The 22,693-nt window shown below is 44.3% G+C and overlaps 1 protein-coding gene across 2 annotated transcripts in view; it reads left to right on the top strand.

Moving 5' to 3' along the window:
- ATF7IP2 (activating transcription factor 7 interacting protein 2) overlaps positions 1–22,693 on the top strand; it is an 85,329-nt gene that overhangs the window by 26,378 nt on the left and 36,258 nt on the right. For both annotated transcript variants that reach the window (XM_044303437.1, XM_044303439.1), the window contains exons 2-6: positions 12,567–13,362; positions 14,900–14,991; positions 17,751–17,885; positions 19,624–19,731; positions 22,169–22,320. In XM_044303437.1, coding sequence (XP_044159372.1) covers positions 12,567–13,362; positions 14,900–14,991; positions 17,751–17,885; positions 19,624–19,731; positions 22,169–22,320 — 1,283 coding nt within the window. The remainder of the gene's footprint in view (positions 1–12,566; positions 13,363–14,899; positions 14,992–17,750; positions 17,886–19,623; positions 19,732–22,168; positions 22,321–22,693) is intronic.

Genomic DNA, 22,693 nt, shown 5'->3' with positions numbered 1-22,693 from the left:
TGTGTCATTGAGCTTACCTCACATCCATATAATGAATCTTAACCTCCTCAGGACCGCCGTACGCAGGATTGCGTCCTGCCGGCGGCCCTGCTCTTCTGGGTGGACGCATATACGCGTCCTCCCGCGAGAGCCGAGATTTCCTGTGAACGCATGCAGGCGCGCTCGCTCACAGGAACGGAAGGTAAGCGAGTGGATCTCCAGCCTGCCAGCGGCGCTCGCTGGCAGGCTGGAGATCTGATTTTTTTAACCCCTAACAGGTATATTAGACGCTGTTTTGATAACAGCGTCTAATATACCTGCTACCTGGTCCTCTGGTGGTCCCTTTTGTTAGGATCGACCACCAGAGGACACAGGTAGGTCAGTAAAGTCGCACCAAACACCACACTACACTACACCCCCCCCCCCCCCTGTCACTTATTAACCCCTTATGAACCCATGATCACCCCATATAAACTCCCTGATCACCCCCCTGTCAGGCTCCGTTCAGACGTCCGTATGATTTTTACGGATCCACGGATACATAGATCGGATCCGCAAAACACATGCGGACATCTGAATGGAGCCTTACAGGGGGGTGATCAATGACAGGCGGGTGATCACCCATATACACTCCTTGATCACCCCCCCCTGTCATTGATCACCCCCCTGTCATTGATCACCCCCCTGTAAGGCTCCATTCAGACGTCCGCATGTGTTTTGCGGATCCGATCCATGGATCCGTAAAAATCATACGGACGTCTGAATGGAGCCTTACAGGGGGAGTGATCAATGACAGGGTGATCACCCCCTGTCATTGATCACCCCCCTGTAAGGCTCCATTCAGACGTCCGCATGTGTTTTGCGGATCCGATCCATGTATCCATAGATCCGTAAAAATCATACGGACGTCTGAATGAAGCCTTACAGGGGGGGTGATCACCCTGATCACCCCCCTGTAAGGCTCCATTCAGACGTCCGCATGTGTTTTGCGGATCCGATCCATGGATCCGTAAAAATCATACGGACGTCTGAATGGAGCCTTACCAGGGGGGTGATCAATTACAGGGGGGTGATCAGGGAGTCTATATGGGTGATCACCCCCCTGTCATTGATCACCCCCCCCCCCCCCCCCCCCCCCTGTAAGGCTCCATTCAGACATTTTTTTGGCCCAAGTTAGCGGAAATATATATATATTTTTTTTGTTTTTGTTTTTTCTTACTAAGTCTCATATTCCACTAACTTGTGTCAAAAAATAAAATCTCACATGAACTCACCGTACCCCTCACGGAATCCAAATGCGTAAACATTTTTAGACATTTATATTCCAGACTTCTTCTCACGCTTTAGGGCCCCTAAAAAGCCAGGGCAGTATAAATACCCCACATGTGACCCCATTTCGGAAAGAAGACACCCCAAGGTATTCCGTGAGGGGCATATTGAGTCCATGAAAAATTGAAATTTTTGTCCTAAGTTAGCGGAAAGTAAGACTTTGTGAGAAAAAAAACCAAAAAAAAATCTATTTCCGCTAACTTATGCAAAAAAATAATAATTTCTATGAACTCGCCATGCCCCTCATTGAATACCTTGGGGTGTCTTCTTAACAAAGTGGGGTCACATGTGGGGTATTTATACTGCCCTGGCTTTTTAGGGGTCCGAAAGTGTGAGAAGAAGTCTGGGATCCAAATGTCTAAAAATGCCCTCCTAAAAGGAATTTGGGCACCTTTTGCGCATCTAGGCTGCAAAAAAGTGTCACACATCTGGTATCGCCGTACTCAGGAGAAGTTGGGGAATGTGTTTTGGGGTGTCATTTTACATATACCCATGCTGGGTGAGAAAAATATCTTAGCAAAAGATAACTTTTCCCATTTTTTTTTTTACAAAAAAATGGGAAAAGTTATCTTTTGCTAAGATATTTCTCTCACCCAGCATGGTTATATGTAAAATGACCCCCCAAAACACATTCCCCAACTTCTCCTGAGTACGGCGATACCAGATGTGTGACAATTTTTTGCAGCCAAGGTGGGCAAAGGGGCACATATTCCAAAGTGCACCTTTCGGATTTCACCGGTCATTTTTTACAGATTTTGATTGCAAGGTACTTCTCACACATATGGGCCCCTAAATTGCCAGGGCAGTATAACTACGCCACAAGTGACCCCATTTTTGAAAGAAGACACCCCAAGGTATTCCGTGAGGGGCACGGCGAGTTCCTAGAACTTTTTATTTTTTGTCACAAGTTAGCGGAAAATGATGATTTTTCTTTTTTTTTCTTTTTTCCTTACAAAGTCTCATATTCCATTAACTTGCGACAAAAAATAAAAAATTCTAGGAACTCGCCATGCCCCTCACGGAATACCTTGGGGTGTCTTCTTTCCAAAATGGGGTCACTTGTGGCGTAGTTATACTGCTCTGGCAATTTAGGGGCCCAAATGTGTGAGAAGAACTTTGCAATCAAAATGTGTAAAAAATGGCCTGCGAAATCCGAAAGGTGCACTTTGGAATATGTGCCCCTTTGCCCACCTTGGCTGCAAAAAAGTGTCACACATCTGGTATCGCCGTACTCAGGAGAAGTTGGGGAATGTGTTTTGGGGTGTCATTTTACATATACCCATGCTGGGTGAGAGAAATATCTTGGTCAAATGCCAACTTTGTATAAAAAAAATGGGAAAAGTTATCTTTTGCCAAGATATTTCTCTCACCCAGCATGGTTATATGTAAAATGACATCCCAAAACTCATTCCCCAACTTCTCCTGAGTACGGCGATACCAGATGTATGACACTTTTTTGCAGCCAAGGTGGGCAAAGGGGCCCACATTCCAAAGTGCACCTTTCGGATTTCGCAGGCCATTTTTTGAACATTTTGATTGCAAACTACTTCTCACACATTTGGGACTCTAAATTGCCAGGGCAGTATAACTACCCCACAAGTGACCCCATTTTGGAAAGAAGACACCCCAAGGTATTCCGTGAGGGGCATGGCGAGTACCTAGAATTTTTTATTTTTTGTCGCAAGTTAGTGGAATATGAGACTTTGTAAGAAAAAAAAAAAAAAATTAAAATAAAATAATCATTTTCCGCTAACTTGTGACAAAAAATAAAAAGTTCTATGAACTCACTATGCCCATCAGCGAATACCTTAGGGTGTCTTCTTTCCGAAATGGGGTCATTTGTGGGGTTTTTCTACTGTCTGGGCATTGTAGAACCTCAGGAAACATGACAGGTGCTCAGAAAGTCAGAGCTGCTTCAAAAAGCGGAAATTCACATTTTTGTACCATAGTTTGTAAACGCTATAACTTTTACCCAAACCATTTTTTTTTTTTTTTTTTGCCCAAACATTTTTTTTTTTTTATCAGACATGTAGAACAATAAATTTAGCGAAAAATTTATATATGGATGTCGTTTTGTTTTGCAAAATTTTACAGCTGAAAGTGAAAAATTTCATTTTTTTGCAAAAAAATCGTTAAATTTCGATTAATAACAAAAAAAGTAAAAATGTCAGCAGCAATGAAATACCACAAAATGAAAGCTCTATTAGTGAGAAGAAAAGGAGGTAAAATTCATTTGGGTGGTAAGTTGCATGACCGAGCGATAAACGGTGAAAGTAGTGTAGTGCCGAAGTGTAAAAAGTGCTCTGGTCATGAAGGGGGTTTCAGCTAGCGGGGTTGAAGTGGTTAAAGAGGACCTTTCACCGATCCTGACATTGTGAACTAAGTATTCAAACATGAAGAGCGGCGCCTGGGGATCTCACTGCACTTACTATTATCCCTGGGGGCCGCTCCGTTCTCCTGCTATGCCCTCCGGTATCTTCGGTCACTAAGTTATAGTAGGCGGAGTCTGTCCTTGTTCTGCTGTAGCGCTGGCCATTCGCAGCGCAGAGCTCACAGCCTGGGAGGTTATTTTCTCCAGGGCTGTGAGCTCTGCGATGCGATTGGCCAGCGCTACAGCAGAACAAGGGCAGACTCCGCCTACTATAACTTAGTGACTGAAGATACCGGAGGGCATAGCAGGAGAACGGAGCGGCCCCCAGGGATAAGTGCCCAGGGGCGGCGTTCGGGCTGTAAGTGCCCAGGCCGCTTTCCTTCTCACATAACCCCTCCCCAGCCTGTTGCTTGGCCCGCCCTGTAAGCCTCTTACTTCATCCAGTGTACTGGCCGATATCCCGCCCGCGCATGCGCACTGCATGGTATGATGCCCACAATGGTCATCACAGTGCGCCCCTGAGCAATTGCGAGCCCTCATTTACATATGAATAAAACTCAGTTTTTGCCCCTGGTGAACATCCAAACAAAAAGACAAAGGTACCATTTGACTGAGCTATAGTTATGCTACAGTGCTATGTAAGTGGTCTATAAGGGCAAATTGTGGTGACAGACTCCCTTTAACACACAAACAAAGGAACTGTACTAAGGTTATTGGCAGGTCTAGCTGTACAAACATATAAGCTGTATTAGCAACCTTTGCCGCTTAAAACCTTTTTTTAGACCTAGCATCCCAACTTGGGATCTAAACATAGTACTCGAGGGTCTAACAAAAAGTCCTTTGAGCCATTAGAGGATGTGTCAGTTAAGATGCGCCCTTTCAAGACTGCTTTCCTCATAGAAATTACATCAGCTAGGGGAAATTCAAGCCCTCTACCAGACATCCCTACTTAACTATCAGGGATGATAGAGTGATTCTTAAACCAGATCCAGGATTTCTTCCGAAGGTAGTGTCAGACTTCCATAGAAACCAGGAAATAGTGCTGCCATCATTTTGTAATAACACGAAAAACAAAAAAGAGGAATTCCATTCCTTAGATGTTAGACGAGTTGTGATGAGATATCTGGAAGTAACTAGAGACTTTAGGAAGGTTGATAACCTGTTGGTAAAGTTTGGTTGGAAAAATAAAGAGAAAGCTGCCTCTAGGTCCTCCATTGCCTCACACTCTCCCCGCTGCCCTGTGCATAGTGCACACAGCAACAGGGAGCTGACCATTGCAGCCAGGTCTTCAGTAGCATCCTGGCTGCCATGGTAACTGATCGGAGCCCTGCGATTACACTGCTGGGGCTACGATCAGAAGCTGCCACACTGGGGCTACTGCCACCAATGATTTAATCGTGTGGAGGAAGGGGGGGGGGGCAGTTAATATAATACTTAGAAGAGGGGGAGTAGAAGGGAGGGGCTGTGGCCACTTCGCCACCAATAAATATAGTTAATATGCCTGAATACAAACATAGCCTGCATGTGCCGGCCATATCCCATACCTGGCCTCTATTACTGCGTGCTGTGATCCGCTGCAATTAACCCCTTAGGACCTAAGGGGTTAATTGCGGTGGATCACAGCGTGCAGTCAGAGGCCGGGTATGGGATATGGCCGGCACATGCAGGCTACGTTTGTATTCAGGCATATTAACTATATTTATAGGTGGCGCAGTGCCCACAGTCCCTCCCCTGCTCCTCCGTTCTCATTGGTGGTCAGCGACAGCCGCACACAGTGGGGAGGGGGGGGGGGGGGGGAGACTCCCTCCTTCCTCACTGTGCCGACTCAGGATCACATGGTGAGCGGCACATGCCATGTTCTACCGCGTTATAAACAAAATCTCTATCGTTGGCCAAACTTATATCGTGCATATCGTCTATATCGCCCACCCCTAATCACAGGTCATGTGGCCCTCTGTGAAATCTGAGAAAGGAGCCACTGCAGATAAAGTTAGTGCATTGTAAACCCCTTACATTTGATTAGTACATTTGATTGAAACATTCAAAGAACAAAAAAAACTCAGACAACCCCTTTTAAAAAATAAATAAAAAATTTGCCCCGTAAGATGCACTTTTTTCCTAGTGCGTCTTATGGGGTGAATACAGGGCAAAAAAATATAAAATGTGAGGTGCCATCAGCGTTACATGAAGAGGGAGAGCCTGGCGGCCGCAGCGCTTACTTGTTGATAGGGATGGCCGCTGGGTGGTAGGGTCAGGTAATGTGGCTGGTGCGGGGTGATAGAGAACGGCCGGCCCCATCTGTTGGTGGAGCATGGGGGCTGATCTGAGGTCTGAATGGGGCTCTTATCTGAGGTCTGATTGGGGGTCATTCACATTGGGGGTCTCAGCTAAGGTCTTATTTGGAGTCATTCACATTGGGGGTCTGGTTGGGGGCTGTCAGCTGAGTTCTAATTAACATTGGGGGACTGACCTGAGGTCTAATGAAAAATATTTTATAAACCTAGGTATGTCTTATAGGGCAAAAACTACTGTGTATGTATGTATATAATATATAATATATATATATATATATATATATATATATATATATATTAGTGTGTGATATATAGATATATAGATCTGCCCTGCAGATATGAATGGGTCCCGCGCAATTGGTAAAAAATGCGGATCAATTGCGGACTGAAAATATGGTCGTGTGAATGTAGTCTAAGGGCTCATACACACGAGCGTAAGCGCTCAGTGCACATGTTGCAGACTGTAAGCGGCATGTCCGCAATATACGGGCACTGGCCGTGTGCACTCAGTGTGGTGAATGTGGACCCATTGACTTTGATAGATACATGATCCACGACATATGACTTAAGATAGGACTTCACCTATCATTTGCAGAGCTGAGGCAGGTATCGGAAGCACTACGAAACAGGCCCATGCCTCCACGCTGCAAAAAGATAGAGCATGTATCTTTGGCCGTATCTTGTGGATTGTGGACCTTCAAGTCGATGAGACCACAGTCGAAGTGCACGCAGCCAATGCCCATGAATTGCGGTCCACAGTACGGGCACTGAGTCATTATAATTATGTGCATGAACCCTAATGTTCACCCTGTAGGATCCGTCCTGCCGCTATTTTGCCGTGAGAGGTTGCTGGACTAAAGTCGGACATGCAGTACTTTAAGTACGGTGGCCTTTTGCCGTGCTGCGCCGGAGCTCCGCCCCCGTCCCCATTATAGTCATTGGGGATGGAGCGGCGGCACAGCGAAATAGCGGCCGGACTGATACGACAGGGTGAATAGCCTGTCGGATCTGTCCTGCTGCTAGTGTGAAAGTACCCTAAGAGTGTGAGCTCTTGAAAATGAATCCTTACTGCTGGCAGTGTTTGAGGTATTACTGGGGAATATTAATTATTTAGATGATCAGGTCACCCAGCCACCCCACATATCACGTGAGCTCCAGCAAGGGTGATTGTGACATTACTCTTCCAGAATAAAAAAATGTAGTGTGACCTCTGGCTTCTACAAAGCTGGAGGTGACGTGGCATAATGAAGTGTGGGCATCTCAAAGCCCCGCCAACCAATGAAGGATTAGAGATCTATATGAACGCACACAAAGTTAACCTAGTGAACCCGAGGATTGTGGGAATGGTCGTTTTTGGTGCTTGACTTCAGTCACGTGATACATGGGGAGCATCACAGGGGAGACTGTTTCCCAAAAAAGGTACAAGGGACGCATTTGAAGGTGAAAATTGTGAGATTATCAGGTAGAACCAGTGGATGGAGTCCTTTTTATTATTAATTTTTTTTTAAATATGATTTGGTAGACGGAATACCCCTTTAAATTGTCATCCACTTTGCTGATTCGGCAAATTCGCAGCATTTCGCTCACTTTTAGACGTACTCTAAATGTTGAGGATTTTCCTCAGTGGAATTGTATGTGGGGAACTTGCAGCATTTACACCAGCAGCGAAGTAGCCGAGATTGAGAAAAAAAACGTAGCTGCAGAGAGTCCGCGGTAAAATCCACACATAACGTGACGTGCAGTACGTGTTGGATGTCTGGTGACTCTGGAATGTATAATCCGTGGCAAGTCCACCGGATTATTGCCGCAGAACACTCACAGAGCACTCGGGTATATGGCCATAACCTAAAGGACACTGAATATTACATGGTGCTAATTGTAATCAATGGACTGTTACATAGTAATTCATAGGTATGCTGGGTGCTCTACAGACAAATACTTTGGGGCAGATATATTAGAATAGGGTTTAATTTGCACCACAATATTGTGACTGTGCCTTTTTAGTTTGCGACAGATTTATGATTTGGGTTGTTAAATGTGTGTGTCTGTATCTGTCACACTGTATGAGAAAGTGCCATAAAAATCCTTATTTGTGACAGTGTGCCATAGGGCTCTATGCCATCAGACACACCGCTTTTTATACCAGCTTGGGGGCAAAAGAAAAGTCCTGAAAAATGTCTAAGGGCGGATTCACAGAACCGCACTTGTTCCACATCTCCCAGATTGTTTTTCTGTTGCACTGTACTCGCATGGATGATGTGTGTACAGTACAAAAGAGCCGCGATCAAAAAGGAGCATAAATCACTATGATGCGGTTCGTTTGGATGATGGGAGCTGTGGTTGGTGCGGGAGATGAAGCTGACACGCGGCCCGAACTGATGGCACCGCTCTGACTGGTGCGTCACTGCGCACAATGGTCAGCTAGCAATGGAAATGTATACGCAATCGCCCCTACCGCAGAACTAAAAATGGCTTTCTAGGCAAACGTTGACCGTAAAATTAAGATTTGAAACTCGTGCACATGTGAACTGGCTCTTAGAGGGGTATTCCATTTAGTAATTTAGGGTGCATGTGTACGGCAGTGGATTTCACTGCATTTCCTCACCGAATTCTCACCAAAATCCATGTGTTTATTGTGGATTTTCGTGTGGGTTTGCCCCAGATTTCAACCTATGCATTGCAGAGGGTGAAATCTGCGCAGGTCCATTTCTGCACCACGAGGTTTTGAAAATCTCATTTACTTTTTACTGGGTCTGTTTTTTTTACGCTGCAGAGTTGCTGCACAACAAATCCAGGCTTAATACGCACAGTGTGCATGTGAGCTAAGGAGGACCAATCGCCATCTGTGAATAGCATATTTAATAGAAAAATCATTAGCACCCCCAAAGGAAATATTTTTCGGAGCAGAACAAACAAAAAAAGCTGTACAAGTGACATACCTGACATGCAAATCACCCAACGCTGAGCATCCTGGGATCCCAATGTCGGCATGCCCGGAGTCTTCCCACAACCCTCCACGGGTGCCTGCAGTGTCAGATCTCATCGGCCATCGCTTCTAGTCCTGACTAAGAACCAACTACTCTGTTAAGGCCTCATGCACACCACCATATTTTGTATCTGTGTCCGATCTGCATTTTTTTTGCAGATTGCACACGGACCCATATATTTCTATGGGTCCTCAAAAGAACAGACGCACACGGATGCATAATATGTCCTTTTCCTGGCTTCAAAATGCCGACCACGGACACATTGAAGTCAATAAGTCCGCAAAAAAAAAGGCAACATGGACGTCATCCGTGTTTTACAGATCCGTGTTTTGCAGGCTGCAAAATGAATCCAGACATTTTCTTTGGGCCTCATACTGTAGACAGCGCTCTGCCCACGGTCTGGTATGTAACCTCGCCCCTTCCGGTCTCCGCTTTGAAGCATACAATTACTTTCCATCACAAATTAATAAAAAAATGTATTTTTTTTTTTTTTGGGTGCAAAATTCCTGGTTGGCCTCATGAACCTCAGTGATCCTATGTTGTCTTTCTTCTCGGATGCCTGCAGTGTTACAGCGTGCTGACAGCTCCCATATGTGTTGTCGCACATCAGTAGCTCTTTTTTCATTATGGCGCGGCTTCTTTTGCAGTCCGTGGAGTCTATTTTTAAGCTTGGATTTCATGGCAGCTGTCATCTTCATCAGTAACTCTCCGTATGTATAGATCTAGCAAGTCCCGTCCGCTGTGCAGAGAAATGATCAAAGTAAGACTATTTTCACATCAGCGTTTTTGCTGTACGGTTTTGGGATCCGGCGGGCGATCTCAAAACCACAGCAAAGTGCTTCAGTTCGAATAATTTATTTACAGATGCCTATGCAGGTGTTGAACCTATCTTGCCCCAGGTGAAAATTGAATACTTCACTTTTATTATTATTTGGGTTAAAATACGTGCTTTATACCTTTTTATTTAATTGTACTTGATGAACCAAATAATAGAAAGATTAAAAATACAGTAAACACTCCACTGCGTGGTCAAATGATGCTCAGTGAGTCAGGAGGGAGAGCACGTGCACCATCTCTCACCCCTGTCGCTTATAGGCAGTTGGCTGCCTTCATGTCTAAGGCTAAGTTGTGGGAGCTAAACTCGCTCTTCCCACTTCTAATACAGCACATGGATAATACCATATGTTAGCTGACCTCTGTCTATCCCTTTGGTGGTGCACACTGCGTACATAACATTCACGGTTTGAATACCGTATCACACTGCTAAACTACTCTAGCAGACGGACTACTGCTAACTAACTGACAGTGGAGTAGATCGCCGATTGAAAAGCTAAATCTGCCCCCCAACATGTTTCACCAGATAACTGGCTTCTTCAGGGGATTTGGGCAGCCAGTTCGAATAATACAAGCGACGGCATCCGTTGAGAACACGTCCAGTTATATCGAAAATGAAGAAACTGGATCTGGAACTGGAACTAAAACTACTGTAAGGGCTCTTTCACATCTGCGTTATTGTCTTCCGGCATAGAGTTCCGTCGTCGGGGCTCTATGCCGGAAGAATACTGATCAGGATTATCCTAATGCATTCTGAATGGACAGTCCGTCCTTCAGGATTGTCTTCAGTTCTGGAACGGAACGTTTTTTGGCCGCAGCAAATAGCGCAGCATGCTGCGCTTTTTGCTCCGGCCAAAAATCCGGAACACTTGCCGCAAGGCCGGATCCGGAATGAATGCCCATTGAAAGGCATTGATCCGGATCCGGCCTTAAGCTAAACGTCGTTTCGGCGCATTGCCGGATGCGACGTTTAGCTTTTTCTCAATGGTTACCATGGCTGCCGGGACGCTAAAGTCCTGGCAGCCATGGTAAAGTGTAGTGGGGAGCGGGGAGCAGCATACTTACCGTCCGTGCGGCTCCAGAGTGACGTCAGGGCGCCCCAAGCGCATAGATGACGTGATCGCATGGATCACATGATCCATGCGCCTGGGGCGCTCTGACGTCACTCTGGAGCGCCCCGGGAGCCGCGCGGACTGTAAGTATACCGCTCCCCCGCTCCCCGCTCCTACTATGGCAACCAGGACTTTAATAGCGTCCTGGCTGCCATAGTAACACTGAAAGCATTTTGAAGACGGATCTGTCTTCAAATGCTTTCAGTACATTTGCGTTTTTCCGGATCCGGCGTGTAATTCCGGCAAGCGGAGTACACGCCGGATCCGGACAACGCAAGTGTGAAAGAGGCCTAAGTCAGTGGTTGTCGGATCAGTTTTTTTTCATGTTTGAAAAAAAAATATAGATATCCAGCAGCATTGACTTGCATGGTTTTTGTCGCGATTTTGTGTCCGGCATGGGAACACAACAAACCGAAACGGAATGCCTTCTGCACACTCCGATCCGATTTTGTTCAGTTTTATCTCCATTGACAATGAATGGAGACAAAACTGAAGCGTTGTGCTTGTGTTTTGTGCTGCTGGACCCTGTGTTGGATCTCAAAACCGGACAGCACAACGCAAGTGTGAAAGTAGCCTAAACTGTCAATGACTTGAAGTAATGGCATAGGCTAATTTAGGGGAGGGAACCTGCGAATAAAGGGGCTGTAGTACTGATTCAGTGCTGTGTCCCTGTCAGCTTTTTCCTGGGCAGTGGCACCCCAGCCACAGGGCAGTGGAGGGGACTACACTATGGCCCTATTCTCTTGAATAGGCTGGGAGCCCTGTGCAAGGGTTGGACTACTCCTGCCGATCACAAAGTGATGGCATAACCTAGTGAAATACCCTCACTTTGAGATAGATGTACCCCCTTTAAGGTGGGCTCTTAAAGTATAACTGTCATATATTTTATTTTTTTTGGAGTATTGGATTGTGGTGATTAATATCTCCTTGGTGGCCCTATTTTAACTTTTCACTGTGTACTCAATTATCCCTTAATTCCACAGTTTAGTTCCCTGTACTGCCTACTTTTACCTGTGCTTAAAATAGGGTTGCTAGGCATGGTCCGTCTATCTGTTCACAGACGGAGGACGCTGCGTGCAAAGTCACATTCCTGACAGCCAGGGACTGTAAGTAAATGATTAAAGCCAGGTCCTCCCCAGCAGCTGATAACAGTGCCTGGGCTGTGTGCACTTCTCTCTGTCCCTGCGCTTGGCAGACGCTCCCTCACTGAGCAGACTGGGACAATGCAGAGTTGGAGCAGTGCACAACAGGGATGGGAGATCTGCCATCTGCTCGGTGTATAAATTAAAGCATCATGTGGTAAGAGGACCCCTCTGTGCTGCAGGAGATTAACCCTTTAGGGGGAGGGCTGTGGTTACTGACACTTTTGGGGGGCTATTGTTACTGGCCAGTGAGGGCAGGCGGGATTAGCCTCAGGGTGAGGGCAGTGGCGGCCATCTTAACTGAATAGTGAAATTGCAGTTTTATGCAGACTGGTTGTAAGGGCTGAATCTTATTAAATATGGGGTAAGTCAGTCTAATAGTAACTGATTCTGGAATATCATGTTATTAGTAACTACATATATGAAAATTGAAATTGGGGTCTAAATGTGACAGTTATCCTTTAATTTACTATTTGCTAAATATGTTGATTTTGACACCTGTTTCTTTTTCCTTCTAGGCCCCCTTAATTGCACCTGCAAATGGGACAGTGAAAAAAAAATTCAGAGCCAGAAAAACGATGACTGCCAGTTGTCGCCAGCAACTGGCATCTCTCAAACTAAAGAACTCTTCAAAAAATGAGAACACAGGTAAAGAATCCCCGAACAGATCTGCTCAGCAGCCTGAGTTAATCTGTGAGACCAACTTTACTGCGCAAGATAACCCCGCAGCCAAAATCAATAAAAGCCAGGGTGTATTTCCTAATGGACTGAAGGTCTCCATAGAGGTTTCACAGTTGGACTCTGAGATTAACATCGGGTGTTCATATAATGAAACCTGGGACGGGATTTCCAAAAAATCTGAAGATGTCCCTTTCTCTCACACGGCGCACTTCGTAGTTCGTGATTTCAACGCTGTCGCATCAGAAAATCACATTGCTGGTTTAGAGCCAGACACTTCACCTACTAATGCTGGAAGTCAGGTCTTAAGCGAGGACGGTTTGCAGATTGCCGAGGGCATGCCGGAGGTGGAATCGGAGTGTGAACTGGCAAATGTTGTTGAATGCAGCACCATTTCTGAAAATCTGAATGCATCCATAACTTTGAAAATAATTGATGAAGATGAGAGCTTTAAGAAGACTTCATCCGCTGATGTTGTGGCCCCACCAGAACCTACAGATACAGACTGTGCCGCAGCTCCCAGAAACCAGCTTGATCCCTCACATTGCTCTACTGATGGCTCTAATGCATTGACTTCTCCTCTGGCCGTCACTGCGGATTCTGATTCTGTCCAACCAGAGTGTGATGCTGCAGGTGGTAAGTCGGGTTTGGGGGTTCGGAAGTGTGTGCATAATGCGGTAGGTAAAAGGAGCAGGCATTGGTACTTCTTGTTCCGATGTCTGAGAATCCTGCCCCACATAGCGGTACTGTAGTAGTAGTGCAGCTGGTAAATTCTAAAATAGGGTCCTGTAAACCTAGAAGAAGCACGTTGATATGGAGGATTCGGTGGCTCAATACAGATACTTAAAGGATTGAAAGTGGATTAGAAACTGATCCTTTTGCCAGGATCAGTTAAAGGGTTATCCTGGGTTTAAAAGAAGTAAACCAAGTATGTTGTTAAAGATGCATAGTTCAAAATCCAGTGTCCTTTTAATCTTCTGCTTTTATTCACCTCTCTGGGCTTCTGGTGTCTCTGCGTTCCAGAAGTGATCTCTAAAATACTTTTCATAGACTTCCTTGCACCCGCTCTCTATGGACTGCGCTCCTGCAGTTTCCCACACATTCACTGTAGGACCAGGACTGTACTGTGTACAGGACTTCATTAGTGAGGACTCCTACAATGGAGGCTGGAATCCGGCCAGACTAGACCACGTTGTACGTACAACATGTGAACTACATCAAAAGAGGAAGCAGCAGAATCTCCGGGTCTGTAACGAATTTTAAATGGGGGTGCGTTGGAAAGGTGTAGGATTGCCCTGGGATACTATAATCCTAGAAAACCCCTTTTTTCTAAAATGTATGCACCAGATTAATCAACAAGGCACATGTAGAAAAGCTGTGAATAATCTTAATGAATAAGTTACCACTGGTACAACTGAACAGTACAGCTTTTTTTCACACAGACATCCTAGAGTTACCTAGGCAGGGGTTATCCCATTACTAATGTAAAAAATTAAAATCATATAATACATGACAACCTCTTTCTTACAAAGCAAGAACCAGCCCTGTAACTCACATGGATCCAGAGATCTCCCCATTCATTGCTCTGCTAGATTTATAGCAAGCTGACAGCTCAAGGGGAGTGTCTTTTCTGCTGCAGCTCAGGGGGCGTGTCTCGGCTCTCCCTATCACAGCTCAGGAGGCAGTTGTAGGATGAAACTGAGCATGTGCGGCCTCGTCAGTGAGCAGGTCTAAAAAATAAGAAAAAACTAACAGCAGGTGGCGCTATACAGATACATTTTATTGAATTACTCTGACTATGCTAATTTTTTTATTACATGCAATTAGAAAAGTATTCAGATCCAGGTGCTGGTTTTAAAACTGTAGAACATTTTTTGTGGAAGAAACCCTTTTAACCATGGGGTTTTTGCAGCAGATTTCCCATGTTCCACAAACTAAGTAAGCAACATGTAGAGCGTGCTGACGATTTCCAAAAAAATCTAGTACATTTTGGTTTACGCCACACATGAATGGGGTTCAGTTCATTAGATTCGTATAGTACTAAACAGTATCCATACCAGAAATTCCCATCAAATCCATCTGAACATACCCATAGACTTCTGACAGGAATTGTGACTGATCGTCATTGGATGTATGCTTTAATATATAATGCCGCTGGATTTATTTTATGAAGGTGTCTGTAAAAAGAAAAGGACTTGTTCAGAAAGCAGTGATGTTCCTGAAGCGAAGCGAGCCAAAACTTCAAACAATGTTCTTCTAGATGAGGTATGCAAGTATGTATTATCAAGATGAAACCGATTCAGTCCTTCAGTTGGAGCCCATGCAACAAAATCACTGGGCTCAGATCTATTGCTAGGACCTTGTGAAGGTTCCTAGGCCGTTACTAGGAAACTGCCTGCTAAGCGTCATCTGAGACACTGAGCCCCTGTTAAAATCCCATATACTACAGTAGTATTCTATTGCAGTCTGTGGTACAGGCAATCAGAAGATCACATGTACAAATCCCCTAAGGGGACTGAAGTTACGGTACAATTTTAAACTTTAAAGGAAAATACAGACATTAAACTTAAATCATCCCTTTTCACAATTTTACATATAAAAATAAACAATACAAAAATAAACATAACAGACCTGAAAATGCTGATTTTAACCTCTTAGTGACCAGCCCGTTTTGGCGCTTAATGACCTAGTTTTCATCCATTTTGGAGTACATAACACATTTTGCGAATTTTATTATTTTTTTAACGTTCACTGTACAGGATAAATTACATGATAACTGTCATGTCGTTACGGACATGAGAATGCCAAATATGTGGAGATTTTTTTTTTTTTTTTTTTTTTTTCTCATTGAAAGGTGTTTTGGTTTAAAAAATTAATAAATAAAAATGGTCCCAAAAGGAGACTATTATAGACTTTTGATCACTTCTAAAATACATTGCACTATTCCTGTAGTGCAATATATTTTAAAGGGGTTATCAAAGTCTGGAAATGTCCCCCCATACGCCCGGGCCTCTCACTGATTCTATTTACCTGGCTTCCCGCGCCGCTCCTGGTCCCCGCATGGCAAATGGCAGGCGATGACTGGGATGAGCCTTCTTGGCCCCAACTGCAATGCTAGGGAGGTTCGTCCCCGTCACTGCCTGCCATTGGCTGCCTCCTTCCCGACATGATTATTTCATCCATGCACTGGGAGAAGCATTAGCGGCCACACGGGGAGCAATGTAAGTAGAATCTGTGTGAGGGCCCGGTCATATGGGGGGGGGGGGGGGGGGGGGGGGGGCGCATTTCCAGGCTCGGATAACCCTTTAAGGGTCCATTCAGACGTCTGTAGAATGGGTCCGGATCTGTTCCTCAAGTATGCGGAACGGGTGCGGACACATTCATTTTTAATGCACAGGAATAGATGCACACAGCGGCTCCGGGAAAAAATAGAGCATGTCCTATTATTGTCCGCAGGTGCGGACAAGAATAGCAATCCTCTAAGTGCTGGCGATGTGCGGCGTCAGTGTTTTGCGGTCCGCAATATGAGGACCGCAGAACGCTACTGACGTCTGAATGGGCTCTTAAAGGGAACCTGTCATCAACTTTATGCTGAACTCACTGAGGGCAGCATAGATTAGTGACAGAAATGCTGATGTCAGCGGTGTGTCACTCATGAGCTAGAAGTCAGTGGTTGCTGAGAACCAGCATCATAATCATTGCAGCCCAGGCCTGGAAAAGAGTCAAATCTACTTGAGAAGAGTCCTGGTTATTCATAATCTCCTGCTCTCTCCGTCCATCTGCTGATGATTAGCAGTTCTCTCCTAGAAAGAAAGGGAGAAAACTAGGTAGAAGCCTGTCAGTCATCAGCAGGTGGGCCGGAGAGCAGGAAATCATGAATAACCAGGACTCTTCTGTCCGGGACTCTTTTCCAGGCCCAGTCTGCAATGATTGTGATGTTGGTTCTCGGCAACCACTTACTTTTAAATGACCGATCAATTAAATCAACTCGCCTGTCTACTTTATTCTGCAGTTAGTACGGGCAGCACAAAGTTGATGACAGGTTCCCTTTAATGTCAGTGCTATACTGACATTCACAAGCTGCTGGGACACTCTGGAGGCAGGCCTAGAGCCTGCACAGCCTTCTCATTCTTGGAGTGCCGACGGGAGTCCGCTCTCTCTGTAACGGCTTACGTGCCACAGACGCAATTGCCCTATTGCTTGTAAGGGGTTAAACAGCCCAGCTCTAATGTTAGTGCTGTGCTCCCGCTCTCTGCTGCACGGGAGACTTTTGCAGCACTTAGGCTGGGCTGCTGTAAGAAAAAGAAAAAAAAAAGGCAGCGGCCTAGCCTTAGGCCCCTTAGTGACCAGCGTAAAAGACGTATTGGTATTCACTACGGGATTAAAATATCAAAATGGTTTTCTTGCAGGGTGGATGCCATAACGAAGAAAAATTCATAAAAATACACCTTTTCTTTTGGTCACCTTGTCCCAACCCCCGAAAAAAAAAAATATATAATGTAAAAATGTTATATAAAGTGAGCAAAAAGCCATGCATACCTCAAAATGGTACCAATATAAACTGTACTTCACCCAGCTAACAACCAGCAGAATAAAGTTGTCAATCACTTAGTGATGCACAGTGAATGCCGTAATAACAAATCCCCAAAAAGTGTCAGACTTTTTAATTTTTTCAATTTCGCCCCGCAAAGATTTTTTGTTCCCATTTTCCAATACAGGACATGGTAAATTAAATGGTGACCGTATAAAATTAAACTTGTCCCGACAAAAAAAAAATAACATTACTGTGAATGAAAATGTTTGGGTTGGAAGATAGGAAAAAATGAAAACGAAAAACAAAAAATTGGTATGATGCTTAAGGAGTTAGTAAATCTTCCCCTTATAAGCTTTGCTTTAGTCTTCGCCGGCACTATTCTCGCTGTCATATCTGATGGAGCTGCTGACGGCCATGTTTTTTTACATTTTGCTCATTAAAGTGAAAAAATATATATTCCCTGTAATTTTTTTTTTTTTTTCCTCAACAGATACAATGCCTAATTGACAGGAGGATAAATATATTATTTGAAGGCCTGTTTGATGAAAGAATGCAAACTTTAACGCGTCAAGCTGATCTTGTCCGAAGAAAAGGAAATCACATTGACGACGTTGCTAGGCATCTGGTAGGTTTAGCTTTACCTGATTTTCCATCTCCTAGGATATGGCAGAAAAGAAAACTGCAACTTGTAGCATGAAGCATTTTATTTAAAGGGGTTTTGTTACTTTAGCAAGTGGCATTTATCATATAGAAAAAGTTAATACAAGGCACTTACGAATGTATTGTGATTGTCCGTATTGCTTCATTGGCTGACTTATTTTAATTTTATTTTTTCCCTATCTCACTATATAGTGCTTGTTTCCATGTTTATGACCACCCTGCAATCCATCAGCTGTGGTCGTGCTTGCACACTATAAAAAAAAGCTGCCAGCCCCTCTGGTGGACAGGATCATGGGAGCGCAAATAGACTAGTGCTTTTTTCTATAGTGTACAAGCACGGCCACCGCTGATGGATTGCAGGGTGGTCGTAACCATGGAAAGGAACAGTGTATAATGTGATGGAAAAATGAATCCAGCCAGCAAAGGAAGCAATATGGACAATCACAATACATTAGTAAGTGTCTTGTAGTAACTTTCTTTACATAATTAATGCTATTTGCTGAAATGACACAACCCCTTTTAATGAGGTTGTCCCAGAATGACAACAGGAAGGCTGACGTGTCTGACCAGTGGTGGACGACTGCTGGCACCCGCTCATATAACACTGAGGAGCTCAGGCATGTACATTGCCACTCAAACTTTATGGAACTGTCAGACAGCTGTATGTTTCACAATATACAGTGAAAAGAAAGTCTTCCATCGTTACCAGGCTCTTTGACCGATTGTCCACCCCATTTTTTTTTTGTCTACAGAATCTGCCCCTCTGAGCGGTCGACCCCCTATTACAACCTAAGAACGATTTTTTTAGCAAATTTTTCAATGGGCAATAAGCAGGATTTACATATGTGACTTAAGGGGGTTGTCCAAAATAATTAAATTTTGGACAAGCTGTAAAATGCCAAAAAATAAATAAAAATATACACATTTTTCCAGCACTGTTCTCTACAGAGCTGATCCGCTTCTCCTCCAGGATACGGCACATGACCACTGTGGCCAATCACTGTCCTCAATGATCTAATGCTGAGGCCAGTGATTGGCTGCAACAGTCCCGTGCTGTATCCTAGCACATCAGTGCTGCTGCTCGCAGACAAACTGCAATTGAAACCAGACCAGCACCACAGAGAGGGTAAGATCAAGATGTTTATTTTAATCAAGCTCAGGGTTTGTCACAGTTTTCTTTTAATTACAGTATCTTGGACAATCCTTTTGTATTTAGATGTGGATCCATGCCACACCTTGAGCAGGAGGAGGAGACTTGTGTGACGGGGATTGGGGGAAAGATGCTCAGCCTCACTGATTGTTGTGCAAGGGAGCTTGCAGATTGTATGAGGAGTCGAGGTTGAACATCGAAGGAGCTTTATGGAGAGGAGTCTGCCTGGGGTCTGAGAATGAGCCATTACGAGATGAGGGGCAGCAATGTTGCTATACTGTATAAAAACGAAAAAGCCTTTTTGGAGACTTAAGAATGAAAGGGGAGCCATAGGGTTGATCATGCTGACAGAGGCTCTTTAATACGATTTGTCTGCCCAGAGTCTTACTGAGGGTACTGTAGGCTGTTGATATTTCATACATAGAAAAGTGCATATTTCTGGCAATGAGCGTTTTTGAGTCCTGAGAATTTGAATGTGTGCACTGTACAGTAATCCTGCATGAACTGTGAAGATTTGTTTGTGCTATGATTTTAATTTTATTTTTCTTGGCAGCAAATCATAAGGAGACTGGAAAGACGCCTTAAGTACGCCGTACACCTTCAGGGACAGTTGGGCACTTGCTCAAGTACATTGACACCTGCCCATTCCTCATCTGAGGAGGTAATATGGAGATTTGTCAAAGAAAGTCTATCCAGCCTCTCTGTACCTCAAATGAGAATGCTAGAAGAATTATTCATTTAGACCGGCGTATTACACGCCGGTTTCAGTCTGTCCCCTGCTGCCGCAAGCCTCTTAATGCGGCTCCATGTACCTAAATGAAGATCTACACCAGTGTAGATTTGTAGCTGGTGTAGATTTTCACTATGATCTATGCCAGTTTCCTGGTATAGATTATAAGAAATGTGGCAGGCTATGCCAGCCTCCCACCGCCTGCTACATTGAAACATTGAGAACAGAGTGTAAAACCTCCCAAAAGTCTCAAAACTTTGTGCAAGTACCGCATGTACCAAACTTTGAATTTTTCTGGCACCTTTTTTCTGGCACAGAGGGGGTATTAAATGTCCCCTCAAAATGTCTACATGACATATATACCTTGCACGGGGGGTGTGGGGTGTATGTAGTGTATTCATACTGTATGTAGGATCAGGGAATATCATGGAAGCCAGATGAACTATTAAAAATCCCCTCCATGGGACAACCAGGCCTGCTCCCTTTACATGTGGTCACCTGACTTTTCCAGCAGCTCAAATGCAAAGTGGGTTGTGTTGGTCTATATGCCTTTGGCAAGACAGTGAAGAGACGTCATAACTTTTAAAACCTGGGAAGCATAGTTAGATTGATTAGGCTAGTTTCACAGTAGTGCTAAAATGGTGCTGTAGGCTGTTCCAGCAGAAGAACAGACTGCAGGAGTTCATCACATCCAGCATAGCCGGGGGGGGGGGGCGCTATTGCCGGAAAAATGACTGATCACCGCAGAGTCCCATTAGGTAGTATTCTGTATAAAATGCAATCTGAAACAGCCTGCTGGGTCATTTAAGCACTATGTAGCCTTAGAACTTCAGCATTGGGGTCCAGGGTTCAAATCGGACCCAGGGCAACATCTGCATGGAGTTTGTATGTTTTCCTCCCACTGGTAAGTTACTTTGGAATTTTATGAGCCCCACTGGGGACAGGGGCTGAAACGAATGACATCTCTGTACAGCTCTATGGGCGATGTAAGTGCTATGTAAAGTTCGGGAAAAATATGGGGCGGTAATTTATCAAACTGGTGTAAAATAGAACTAGCTTAGTTGCCCATAGCAACCGATCCGATTCCTTCTTTTATTTTGAAAATGAAAGGAGGAGACTGGTTGCTATGGGCAACTAAGCCATTTCTACTTTACACCAGTTTAATTAATGACCCCAATAGTGTTAAAGGGAGCCTGTCATCAACTTTATGCTCCCTGTACTAATGGTGGCATAAAGTAGAGACAGGTGAGTTGATTTCAGCAGTTAAAAGTAAGTGGTTGCCTGAGAACCAACATCAATCATTGCAGACTGGGCCTGGAAAAGAGTCACGGCCACCTGAGAAGAGTCCTGGTTATTCATGAATTCTTGCTCTGCCCACGTATTGTATTTTTCCCCCCATGGATCAAATCTGTAGGGCAGCAACCTGGTCAAGTCCTCATACCTCTGTAAAACACTATAGGATAGATATTGATTCTAAAAGAGACCTATCCTACGGTAGGAAAGTTTTACTTACAAGCAGTAGTCCCTCCCTAATTCATTAATCTGTTAGCTCTCCAAGGCCAACGGGGAGGGGAAAAGTTGAATTAGTCTTACCGGTAATTCCTTTTTCGCGAATGCTCCATGACGCCACTGCTTATATTCCCCCCCCCCCAAAAAAAATAATAATAAAATAGTTATGAAATTAAATAATTAATCTAGAGTTATATGCTTTTTAATATGTATAACAAAGAATAGTTAAGTCACTGGTGAAGGTTATGAATGAGTGTGTAAGTTTAGGGCCTGTCGAGCCCAGAAGACACTGAAGATGAGTGAGGAGGCAGGACCTTTTGAACCTTCCTGTCCCTGCCTGGCTGGAGGAGGAGGATAATCTCCAAGTAAGGTGCCGTCATGGAGGATTTGCAAAAAAGGAATTACCGGTAAGACTAATTCAACTTTTTCCTATTGTTCTCCTCTAAAACCTAGGTGCGTCTTATGGACCGGTTCGTCTTATAGGGTCGACAAATACGGTAATTTTCTCCCTTTCTCTCTAGGAGAGAACTGCCAATCAGCAGATGGACGAGAGAGCAGGAGATTATGAATAACCAGGACTCTTCTCAAGTAGATTTGACTCTTTTCAAGGCCTGGGCTGTAATGATTATGATGCTGGTTCTTGGCAACCTCTTACTTTTAGCTCATGAGTGACACACCGCTGACATCAGCATTTCTGTCACTATTTTATGCTGTCCTCAGTGAGGTCTGGATAAAGTTGATGACAGGTTCCCTTTAAAATGGCTGATTATGTGAATTGCTGGATCCTAACTACTTCCAACAAGGAAAATAAATGTAGAAAATGTTGACTACTTTATGATTTATTTTTTATTTTTTACAGCTTCAAAACACAGATGCACAACCCAATACTTCTACAGTCGTTCCCCCTGCAGAAGAAACAGAATCCCGTCCGAGAACACCTTCAGCACCAAATCCATCCAGCAGCGTCACGGACCTTGTTGTCCTTAGTGATAATGAGTGTGAGCAGCCAAGGTGAGACTGCATCCCTAATGTTCTACTTCACTCTTGAAATAAAATATTTAGGCAGATCAATATTGCTAGTTTATTTTTCCTATCTACTGGATAATTTATGCAAAAGTTTTGGCGCCTCCTACCAAATAACCTCAGCAAGCAACAAGTGTAATAAATGAAAATATTTAAGGCCCCCAGTGTTTGATCAATGGACATTCAACCTCCTGGAGCTCAGTGCAAGCACTGTGTCCCCCTTGATAGTTCACACAAGCACTGTTCCCAGTGCTGCAGCGCATGCCATACACGTAAAAAATTACTGCTTAATCCTCTGTCCGTCATATGTATTTATGTTCTGGTCCCATGGGAGATTAGCCAATTCAGACAATATAGAAAA

Source organism: Bufo gargarizans, chromosome 8 (assembly GCF_014858855.1).
Source record: "Bufo gargarizans isolate SCDJY-AF-19 chromosome 8, ASM1485885v1, whole genome shotgun sequence".
In the NCBI taxonomy this organism is placed as follows: domain Eukaryota; kingdom Metazoa; phylum Chordata; class Amphibia; order Anura; family Bufonidae; genus Bufo; species Bufo gargarizans.
Note: the sequence above shows the minus strand (reverse complement) of the source record. Positions and strands in the feature narration are given on the sequence as shown.